General features: G+C 43.0%; 1 protein-coding gene across 1 annotated transcript in view; it reads left to right on the forward strand.

Moving 5' to 3' along the window:
* Nucleotides 1–2,966, forward strand: part of LOC126283194 (trypsin alpha-3-like) — an 84,198-nt gene extending 81,232 nt beyond the window's left edge. The window contains exon 7 of the mRNA XM_049982252.1: nt 2,707–2,966. Coding sequence (XP_049838209.1) covers nt 2,707–2,853 — 147 coding nt within the window. The 3' untranslated portion in view covers nt 2,854–2,966. The remainder of the gene's footprint in view (nt 1–2,706) is intronic.
* Nucleotides 2,967–12,180: the final 9,214 nt, after the last annotated feature.

Here is a 12,180-nt window from a genome sequence, read left to right on the forward strand (position 1 = left end):
CCCAGGAGAGATGACGTCATAAACATTATGCAGAAGGCATTACGCTGCGTGGTACGGGAGTGGATACACAGCCATAAATAAATAATTGAGCAATGCCCGGTTTCTCCACTAGTCTGGTTATGAATTGTATTGGAAGAGATCATAAATTATACTAATTGGGCAACAAATAAGAGGGATGTGGATAAGGGTCATAAATAGAACCCCTTAACTACATTCATAACCAATAGAGCAACTGTCCTCCATTTACACGTAACGTAATTGGTCTAGAGGGGAGGGGGATGGGAGATTATCATTGATAAAGGGAGATAAGAATGTCAGGTCGGAAGTCAGTGGGCCAGAATCATCCAAGTCTCCTTTCTATCACCACTCATATTCAGCAAGTATGTTAAGAGGAAATTGCTTAATGTGAATGACCGACTTTCTTAAATTCCTGAAACTCATTACTGTAAGTTATGGATTATTATTATTATTATTATACAATTTGCTTGGAACAGTAATTGCAGCAGATGAGTTCACTATTATTATTTAGCATTATGCAGGGCGATTCAAAAGTAACCGTTCGCTCTTCGCTGGTGTAATGTATGGATCAACTGAGAATGTAGCACAACTACGGCAGTGAACTGTGCAGAATGAGGTGAGCGGAGCCCCCGGGAGCGGTAAGACTTCAAGCACGTTAGTATCTTCATCTCTATGGGCATCACTTTGAACGTGTCCTGAGGTAAACATACAGCACGTAGCTGAGTTGAACTTCAGGTCTCTTCGCGTCGTTGTTTTCTGTAAAGAATTAATTCTGTGTTGCTTCTGTTGCACTTGTCATCCCTATTCTACTGCATAACTCTGAAATAGTTGCTTTAAGTGTTACTCTTATTTGATGCATACATTACATCCACAAAACGTGTACAGTTACTTTTGAATCAGCCTGTATATTGCACAGTTCTATACATATTGTAACGTTTACTTACTAGGTAGTTCGGTTTGATATAAAAATGCCATGTGCGCCCTAATCTCTTCAGTGAAGATAAATGCATTAGAAGAGTAAATAAATAAATAAATAAAATATGTTACTGCCATGGGTAAGGTAGGTAATTATCAACATCTTTGATGACACAAACATAGTAAAGGCACTAATGAATGAATGACATTAGCTGCCAGTGGGCACCGATTTGTATCAATGGGGCAAGTTGAAAATTTGTGCCGGACCGAGATACAAAGCAGGGTCTTCTGTGTACTAGGTAGATCCGCTGACCACTACGCCGTCACGGCAAGGACTACCCTAGCACACCTGTCAGGCCCAAATTGTCAACTTTACGCATGTAGTCCCCCTATCCTCATTACCCGTTACATTTCTCTGATTCCTGTAAGAATTCGAGCTTGGTGTGCATCTACACTGAAGCGCAGAGTCCGTTCTTTCTGACATATCCAAAAGAACAGACACCAATATACAGTGTGACAATTACTGAACTATATGAAATAAAACCGTTATAACTTCTGAACGGTTTGCGTTTGGACGTTCAAACTGCACGGTTGGCTGAGGGACATCATGGGAATCAGTATGCGCACGCATGGTTTTCTTTAGCGGTGGAGTCCACTTTCATTTGGATGGGTTCGTCAGTAGGAAAAGTGGGCGCAATGGGGAACGCATTTCGCGGCCGAGAAGTCTCTTTAGCCTCAACGGGTGACTATGTGGCGTGTAATGTCGAGTCACTCATTGGTGCGATATTTCTCGACGGCACGGTGACTACCGAACGGTACTTGAAGGTTTTGGAAGATGATTTCATCTCCATTATCCAAAATGACCCTGATTTCGACAAGATGTGGTTCATGCAAGACGGAACTCGACCCCATCGAAGCAGGACATTGTCTGATGTCCTGGAGGAGCTCTTTGGCGACCGCATTCTGACTATGGGGTACCCAGAGGCCACTGGCATGGGCCGCGATTGGCAGCTATATTCTCCGGACCTGAACACTTGCGACTCCTTTTTGTGGGGCTATATTAAAAAGGAGGTGTACAACAATAACCCCAAAGCCACTGCTGAACTGAAAACGGCCACTCAGGAGATCATCAACAGTATCGATGTTCCGATACTTCAGCGGGTCTTGCGGAATTTCGCTATTCATCTGCGCCACATCATTGCCAATGGTGGCAGGCACATCGAGCATGTCATAACCTAAATCTGAATATCTGTAGTGTCGTTTACATGTTGAATAATGTGTGTGTACGCTGCAGTTTGTAACTAATTTACGTTTTTTTCTTATATGGTTATGTAATTGTCACCCTGTATGTAACTAAGGTGAGAACAGCCAATGATTCCTTTAGTGTAGATGCACACCAAGCTCGTACGCTTACGGCAATCAGAGAAATGTCACGAGTAAGGAGGTAATAGGGAATGTGTGGGTAAGCTGAGAATTTGGGTTCGACAGGAGGTGGGGTAGGATGGTCCGTGCCGTGACGAAGTAGTGGTCAGCGAATCTACCAAGTAAACAGGAGACCCTGCTTCGAATCCCGATCCAGCACAAATTTTCAGCTTGCGTCATTGATGTAAATCAGTGAATATTGGCAGCTAATGTCTTTAATTCCTCTGTGCCTTGAGTCACAGTGGCTTCAGAACTAGAATGATGTCCGAAAGAACAGACACCACATATAAATACAGCAAAATTATGCACTTTGAAATATTGAAAATTGTAAATTGAAAATGATGTCTGCAGGCTGATTCTGGAGGGCCGCTGTTCCACGAGGGAGTCCTGGTGGGCATCGTGTCGTGGTCCTACAACTGCGCCGAGCCACCCTATCCAGACGTATTCACGCGCGTGTCCAGCTATGTGGACTGGATCAACCAGTACATCACCGCCTAACAGTGGCTGTGGGTTGCTTCCTGTTTACAGCAAAGTATTAATGTGTTGCCTATGGCATCTTGTCATAAGTACGAAGATGTGAACAACTGACAATAAAATTCAAAATGTAATTCAGTTCAGTCAAGAGTGTGTTCCACCACTTACGCATCACACGTCATCCTGTTTTACTCTGCAGTCTCGTTACTGCGTAGAGCAAACGTTACTTAACATGTAATATTAGAAAACTACCAAAAATACAGAATTTTTGCTGAGAAACACAGGAGAATTCGAAGAGCAGGTTATTTTCAAGCTACTTACGTACAGTCGTGCTCAAAAGTGTCGCCCTAACCGCCGTCTGCTTCACGTCTGCTGTGCAGCGAGCTACCTTAATTTAAGTATTATCTGTATTTTTCTTACTTGTCACTTCTTCTTCTGCGTGTTTTTGCTTTTAGGAAGCTTTAATAGTCGAGTGCTATTAAGTGTTCCATAGATCTCGTGTTTGTTTTGAATACAGTCAGGGAGAGTCCCTTTAGTCAGCCATAGTGCCAGTAGTGTCAGTGTCGCCCTAACCGCCGTCTGCTTCACGTCTTCTGTGCAGCGAGCTACCTTAATTTAAGTATTATCTGTATTTTTCTTACTTGTCACTTCTTCTTCTGCGTGTTTTTGCTTTTAGGAAGCTTTAATAGTCGAGTGCTATTAAGTGTTCCATAGATCTCGTGCTTGTTTTGAATACAGTCAGAGAGTCCCTTTAGTCAGCCATAGTGCCAGTAGTGTCAGTGTCGCCCTAACCGCCGTCTGCTTCACGTCTGCTGTGCAGCGAGCTACCTTAATTTAAGTATTATCTGTATTTTTCTTACTTGTCACTTCTTCTTCTGCGTGTTTTTGCTTTTAGGAAGCTTTAATAGTAGCGTGCTATTAAGTGTTCCATAGATCTCGTGTTCGTTTTGAATACAGTCGGAGAGCCCCTTTAGTCAGCCATAGTGCTAGTAGTGCTAGTGTTTGTTTTCAATACCGTCCAGAGACAGGTAGTGCTATTTTCCTTGTTTCTACAAGAAGTGGTTAGCAATCACAGTTTAGTCAATAATCAACCGCCTTTAGTGAATTAGCAGTCTAGTTAAAAGCTGATTAACACTCTATAGTAAATTGATTTCTTAGGATGGCTAGGATGTGTGGCTGCTGTGTACGGACGCAGGAGGAGCTGGCCACTCTTCGCGAACAGCTGAGCGTGTTGATGTCCGCGGTCAGCCGTCTTCAGGCTGCTGCCTCGGAGTGTAGCGGCAGTGGGGAGTCTGGTGCGTCGCAAGGTACACCCCAGGTGTTACATTCTTCACCCACTGTCCCTGCTGTCGAGACATCTTCGCGGGTACCGGGCGCGTTTGGGCCACCCTCTCCCCAAGGGGAGTGGCGGGTTCAGCGGCGTTCGCGGCGCACGAGGCGGAGGGTCAATGTGGAGGCTGGCCGTGTGGCATCGCCCGCTCTGCCTGTGAGTGGACATGTGGCTGCTCCTTCAGCAAGGTCCGAGCAGGCACACGGGGGGAGGGGTTTATTAGTTATTGGGAGCTCCAACGTTAGGCGGGTGATGGAGCCCCTTAGGGAAATAGCGGAAAGGTCGGGGAAGAAGGCCAGTGTTCACTCTGTCTGCTTGCCGGGGGGTCTCATCCGAGATGTGGAGGAGGCCCTACCGGCGGCGATAGAGAGCACTGGGTGCACCCGACTGCAAATTGTTGCTCATGTCGGCACCAATGACTCTTGCCGTCTGGGTTCAGAGGTAATCCTCAATTCGTACAGGCGGTTGGCGGAGTTGGTGAAGGTGGAAAGCCTCGCTCGCGGGGTGGAATCAGAGCTAACTATTTGTAGTATCGTTCCGAGAACCGATCGCGGTCCTCTGGTTTGGAGCCGAGTGGAAGGCTTAAACCAGAGGCTCAGACGATTCTGCGGAGAGCTGGGGTGCAAATTTCTCGACCTCCGCTATCGGGTGGAGAAATGTAGGGTCCCCCTGAATAGGTCAGGCGTGCACTACACGCCGGAAGCGGCTACGAGGGTAGCGGAGTACGTGTGGAGTGCACATGGGGTTTTTTTAGGTTAGAGAATTCCCTCCCTATGCCCGACAAGACGCCTCCTGAGACGCGGCAAGGCAGGAGTAGGCAAAATGCAACAAGGAATAACAATATTAATGTGCTAATAGTAAACTGCAGGAGCGTCTATAGAAAGGTCCCAGAACTGCTCTCATTAATAAACGGTCACAACGCCCATATAGTACTAGGAACAGAAAGTTGGCTGAAACCAGACGTAAACAGTAATGAAATCCTAAACTCTGATTGGAATGTATACCGCAGAGATAGGCTGGACAGTGAAGGGGGAGGCGTGTTTATAGCGATAAGAAGTGCAATAGTATCGAAGGAAATTGAGGGAGATTCGAATTGTGAAATGATTTGGGTGAAGGTCACGGTTAAAGCAGGCTCAGACATGGTAATTGGATGTCTCTATAGGCCCCCGGGCTCAGCAGCTGTTGTGGCTCAGCACCTGAAGAATAATTTGGAGAATATTTCGAGTAGATTTCCCCACCATGTTATAGTTCTGGGTGGAGATTTTAATTTGCCGGATATAGACTGGGAGACTCAAACGTTCATAACGGGTGGCAGGGACAAAGAATCCAGTGAAATATTTTTAAGTGCTTTATCTGAAAACTACCTTGAGCAGTTAAACAGAAAACCGACTCGTGGCGATAATATATTAGACCTTCTGGTGACAAACAGACCCGAACTATTTGAATCAGTTAATGCAGAACAGGGAATCAGCGATCATAAAGCGGTTACTGCGTCGATGATTTCAGCCGTAAAAAGAAATATTAAAAAAGGTAGGAAGATTTTTCTGTTTAGCAAAAGTGACAAAAAGCAGATTACAGAGTACCTGACGGCTCAACACAAAAGTTTTGTCTCAAGTGCAGATAGTGTTGAGGATCAGTGGACAAAGTTCAAAACCATGGTACAATATGCGTTAGATGAGTATGTGCCAAGCAAGATCGTAAGAGATGGAAAAGAGCCACCGTGGTACAACAACCGAGTTAGAAAACTGCTGCGGAAGCAAAGGGAACTTCACAGCAAACATAAACATAGCCAAAGCCTTGCAGACAAACAAAAATTACGCGAAGCGAAATGTAGTGTGAGGAGGGCTATGCGAGAGGCTTTCAATGAATTCGAAAGTAAAGTTCTATGTACTGACTTGGCAGAAAATCCTAAGAAATTTTGGTCCTATGTCAAAGCGGTAGGTGGATCAAAACAAAATGTCCAGACACTCTGTGACCAAAATGGTACTGAAACAGAGGATGACAGACTAAAGGCCGAATTACTAAATGTCTTCTTCCAAAGCTGTTTCACAGAGGAAGACTGCACTGTGCTTCCTTCTCTAGATTGTCGCACAGTTGACAAAATGGTAGATATCGAAGTAGACGACAGAGGGATAGAGAAACAATTAAAATCGCTCAAAAGAGGAAAGGCCGCTGGTCCTGATGGGATACCAGTTCGATTTTACACAGAGTACGCGAAGGAACTTGCCCCCCTTCTTGCAGCGGTGTACCGTAGGTCTCTAGAAGAGCGAAGCGTTCCAAAGGATTGGAAAAGGGCACAGGTCATCCCCGTTCTCAAGAAGGGACGTCGAACAGATGTGCAGAACTATAGACCTATATCTCTAACGTCGATCAGTTGTAGAATTGTGGAACACGTATTATATTCGAGTATAATGTCTTTTCTGGAGACTAGAAATCTACTCTGTAGGAATCAGCATGGGTTTCGAAAAAGACGATCGTGTGAAACCCAGCTCGCGCTATTCGTCCACGAGACTCAGAGGGCCTTAGACACGGGTTCACAAGTGGATGCCGTGTTTCTTGACTTCCGCAAGGCGTTTGACACAGTTCCCCACAGTCGTTTAATGAACAAAGTAAGAGCATACGGACTATCAGATCAATTGTGTGATTGGATTGAGGAGTTCCTAGATAACAGAACGCAGCACGTCATTCTCAATGGAGAGAAGTCTTCCGAAGTAAGAGTGATTTCAGGTGTGCCGCAGGGGAGTGTCATAGGACCGTCGCTGTTCATAATATACATAAATGACCTGGTGGATGACATCGGAAGTTCACTGAGGCTTTTTGCAGATGATGCTGTGGTGTATCGAGAGGTTGCAACAATGGAAAATTGTACTGAAATGCAGGAGGATCTGCAGCGAATTGACGCATGGTGCACGGAATGGCAATTGAATCTCAATGTAGCGAAGTGTAATGTGATGCGAATACATAGAAAGATAGGTCCCTTATCATTTAGCTACAAAATAGCAGGTCAGCAACTGGAAGCAGTTAATTCCATAAATTATCTGGGAGTACGCATTAGGAGTGATTTAAAATGGAATGATCATATAAAGTTGATCGTCGGTAAAGCAGATGCCAGACTGAGATTCATTGGAAGAATCCTAAGGAAATGCAATCCGACAACAAAGGAAGTAGGTTACAGTACACTTGTTCGCCCAATGTTTGAATACTGCTCAGCAGTGTGGGATCCGCACCAGGTAGGGTTGATAGAAGAGATAGAGAAGATCCAACGGAGAGCAGCGCGCTTCGTTACAGGATCATTTAGTAATTGCGAAAGCGTTACGGAGATGATAGATAAACTCCAGTGGAAGACTCTGCAGGAGAGACGCTCAGTAGCTCGGTACGGGCTTTTGTTAAAGTTTCGAGAACATACCTTCACCGAAGAGTCAAGCAGTATATTGCTCCCTCCTACGTATATCTCGCGAAGAGACCATGAGGATAAAATCAGAGAGATTAGAGCCCACACAGAAGCATACCGACAATCCTTCTTTCCACGTACAATACGAGACTGGAATAGAAGGGAGAACCGATAGAGGTACTCAGGGTACCCTCCGCCACACACCGTCAGGTGGCTTGCGGAGTACGGATGTAGATGTAGATGTAGAAAGTATCCGAACGACCTGAATTGCATTTCGCCTGATTCGCATACAACCCACATAACGCAGCTGTCTTGCAGGTCCTCTAATCGGTCCTCGGTACAGTCGTTTGACTATTGAAAATGGTTCCAACAAGTCACCACTAGAAAACAGTGCTCTGTATCAGCAATAACGCAAGATATAAAGTAATACCAAGGCACTACAAATATCAGGAAACACCTTATCACAGATAAGACTGTCTTTAAGGCTTGTAAGCTCACATTTATTACAATAAATGACACACCTGAAATGCTACCACCCTCATTATTACGTCAGATAGGTAATGCACATAGTAAATTCGTCGTAGCCATGATTTTCTCTTCAATGTAACATACCGTACTTATTATTTAACAGAAAATGACATTAAAAATTTAAGTTATTCACGAGCAGCTAGTTGAGAATATGTATGAACTTCAAATGACACGACGAACCGTCTCGTTCTGCATATGGATTGAAACCCAGGTCATGCAGACTAATCAAAGACTTCACTACTGACGGAAACGAACAGTCGTTCATAACTAGGTATACAGAGAGTGATATAACTCGATTTTAGACAGAATCAGTTAGCAAATATCAACTTAAAATAACATAACGTAAACATTTTTAACAGACGCGAATTCCTATCCAGCATCTACTCTCCTTGTTAACGAACAACGAGAGATGTTAAATATTGCCTAGTTCAGAAGTAACTTACTTGAGATGACCTGAGGTAAAGCTTTGTGTTGGACCGTATTTCGAACCCAGAACCTAATGGGATCGTTACGAAACCACAATTAACTGTGCCATATCGGTTTTTCGCAGCAGTAGCTAGATGTTCTAACTGAAATGACGAGACGAAACATTAATTTTTTCCTTCCCAGGACTCCAAAGTGGCAACTATCGCAGTTATATTCCAGAGAAAACGAAAGTTAAACATGGGTTTGCTACACCAGCAGCGACATGTGAGCATGTTTGAACTAGAAAAAATATGACGAAGAGTTCAGTGGTGACTGGGAATCGAACCCCATAAATATCGTTGTTGACTGCACGCAAAGAGACGTCAGCTACCGAATTTCTCTCCACCAGCAGCTCGGAATAACATCCTTGAACTTACAGTGATCTCGCAAATAGTTCTGTGGCTTGCTGGGAGTCAAAAAGTCATATATCGTTAATGTTGACAACGAAAGAAAATACATTAAAAATCAAAATTATTATCCACCAGCAGATAGGTGTTCTCATGTGAGAGCTTAATAATACACAATGAAAATTTTGTGACGGGCCAGGGTTCGAACCCATTCACGCGCAATAGGTGGAGATGTTGAGGAATCTCCAATTTTCAACTAACAACAAACTGTAGTCGAGCTCTATTGTCATGAAGGGATCAAATTAAGTGTTAAGGGCGGTCTGAGTTTCATTCCCAGTTCAGAACCAATTTTATCGACGTACAGAAGCTCAGATAAAAGATGGAGTAAGTGTCTTGTGACCCTATAGAGTGTTTGTTCCTTCACTAGAAATAAATAACTACTATAAGAAAGGTTACTGGTGATAGAATTTCTATATGTTGCCACTTCTGACTTTATTGTAGTTCAACCTATCGTCTACTTGGTAGAGAAGGAATATAATGATTAATGTGAATTTCAGGCCATAATACCATTATACCTTCTTCACTTGGCATAGCCAGAAGAGAATAGAATGTGTTGGAATCGAACCCATACCTTGAGTATATAAACCTATCATCAATGCAACAGACCACCACAGATTCTTCCCGATGAATCATTTTTCTGTCATAACGCTGTTGTGCCACACTGGATGACACTTCTGACACACAGGCTCCGTGTAGTGGTTTGCAGCATGTTCCGTACATTCATTTACTTCTTTGACCGAATCGCCACGAACTTGCTGCCTCGGCTACCCAATGCATACATTGGACTCTGTTTTGTAATCAACGAAATAAAATCATGTAACTGCTATCTACGCAGAACTGTAAACAGTGCAGGATGCGGAAATTTAAATATGAAGTGTTCCTTTCCACTCTAGGGCGCTTACTGTTTGTTGAAAACGTCGTGCATTGCAAAAGAAAAGCTGTAACTGTCTGTCTCCCAGAAGTCTAGATCCGGCCATATGCATTCTCACACAGCACTGTGGTATGCGGAAGTTCTGGAGAAATTGTTGTTGCAGCTGCTGTAGCTGCGTGTGGGCTAGTAACTTAACGGTAAGTGTCGGGCACTGAAGATAAAATGTCGTGAGTTCGAGTACATTGACTGCTACATTTTTTGTAATGCAATTCTGCTGTCTGCTGAAGTTATCAATTTAATGGAACTTTGAACATAATTCTCTTCACTTCTCAACACAAAAAGTCGCATGTGGAAAAAGGGCTAACTTCTGCGACATTTTGTTCTTTTCAGGTTTAATAGACTGCCAGGCGGCAGATGAATCTCGAAACTTTCGTAATATGTATGGGGAGTGCGCATCGTACCAAAATGCGTCAGATTACTATTTTCTACATTAGCTGTCGTGTGGTAGTGGCATTTTATTCTTCAGCAAACCTTGTCTGACAGCTTTAACTCAGAAATAAAACTACCCACAATAATCTTTCGACGAAAGTCTGTTTCAATAAAAAATTAGTAACTGTACACAAACGTGCCTCTATCGGCATTAATTAGTAAAATACTGCTCAATAAGATTTCGACTGGGTCTGTGTTTGATTGGTATGCTGTATCATACTCAAGTGGCATCCTAATGTGGCATTTCATAAATAAAGTTATGCGTTCCTAGAAACCCAAAATTTGCTTGTCAGTAGTGGAGAGAGGCGTTGCCTGTAGTGTAGCATTGTAAGTTTTTCAGCATTGCACTATGAACCAAAAGTACTTCCTTGCGATTTACTTATCGATGTTTGATCTGACTGCTTGTAGCTCTTTCACAGAAGACATAAAAAGATTACACTGAACAAGACTGGAACCACAAAGCACAACAAACGATTTTCCAGAAGTCAGTACGTTACCACAGAGATAGAGAAGAGGCATGTGTCTACACGTCCTCTTACGAAGCCAATAGTGCCTAGAACTCGTAAACTAACCGCTACATAAAGGACGAAATTAATTGCGACATACTTGTGCAACGACTTTCCTGGGCTGAAAACCACAAATTTACAATCTTTTGTTACACCTCAAGCGATAATAACGCAAATTATTCAATGGAAATGACAGGAAAAATCAAGGGAACTTCGAGGCTCAATTCCGTGCAAACCAGGAAGTAACTCGTCGATCACAGAGTTGCCAAACATACCTTGCCTTGTTGCCAACTCTTAGTTAAATTACCAGCAGGAAGAAGACAAACCAATGTGGTCCTACAGCGGGCTGAGTAGTGACCATAGCTGGCGTCTCAAAGACGCAGCTGCTATGGCCTGGAATACGTAATCCGACTGATCCACATTTCTGTAACTAGGTTTAGGGACTGGAGCGTAGTTACCAATAATACTCAGTTCTGACTGCAAACTAAGCATCATAAATCAGTAACTCTCATAGTCGTTTTTATATTTCTTTCGTAAGTGTACTCAAAACTAAGAAACTCATTGACGGACGTTTTCGTGCCTCGCCGATAGTCAAGCACATAAAAAAAGAATATGTGTGTGTGTGTGTGTGTGTGTGTGTGTGTGTGTGAGAGAGAGAGAGAGAGAGAGAGAGAGAGAGAGAGAGAGAGAGAGATAGAGAGAGAAATAAAAAATGAGAGAGAGAGTAAAAAATTGTTGTAAAGAAATTGAATCATGGTATGTAAAGAAATCTTTCATTAAAATGACACGTTCCACATCATTACGAAATGTCGTATTGATGATCTATGGAACAAGTACTATGCAATGTAATCTAGTCATATCATATTGCTGACTAGTCATGAAGAGTCATGAATTACCGAAATTTATGCCAATATCAGTAATCAAATCTAAACTTGAAAATAAAAGCCGACAGTTTTTGTAATAAACCGGGACTCCTATCAAGACCCTTTCGTTCCTGTTAACTAACCACAAAAGATGTCTGATATACCTCCATTCAGGAGTAACAATGTATGCTTGCATTTAAAGATGAAGACCTTTGACGTGAAGTTCTGTGACGGAGATACGAACCCAACACGTAATTGGATTCTTAAGTAAGTAAAATCAAATGTTACATATCGGTTTTTCTTACCAGTTGCTAGGTGTTTGAATCTAAAGTAAGGATACAAATTTTTGTGCCTCAGCGACAATCGAACAGCACACCTACAGTTCTTCTACATCATCCACGAATATAGCTTAAGTATCAATTACTTACTCACCAACAGTAAGACGTGTGCGTGTTTGACCAGAAATAACGATACCTATTGCAATTGTTGGCAACACATGAA

This window comes from Schistocerca gregaria, chromosome 1 (assembly GCF_023897955.1).
Source record: "Schistocerca gregaria isolate iqSchGreg1 chromosome 1, iqSchGreg1.2, whole genome shotgun sequence".
Taxonomy (NCBI): Eukaryota; Metazoa; Arthropoda; class Insecta; order Orthoptera; family Acrididae; genus Schistocerca; species Schistocerca gregaria.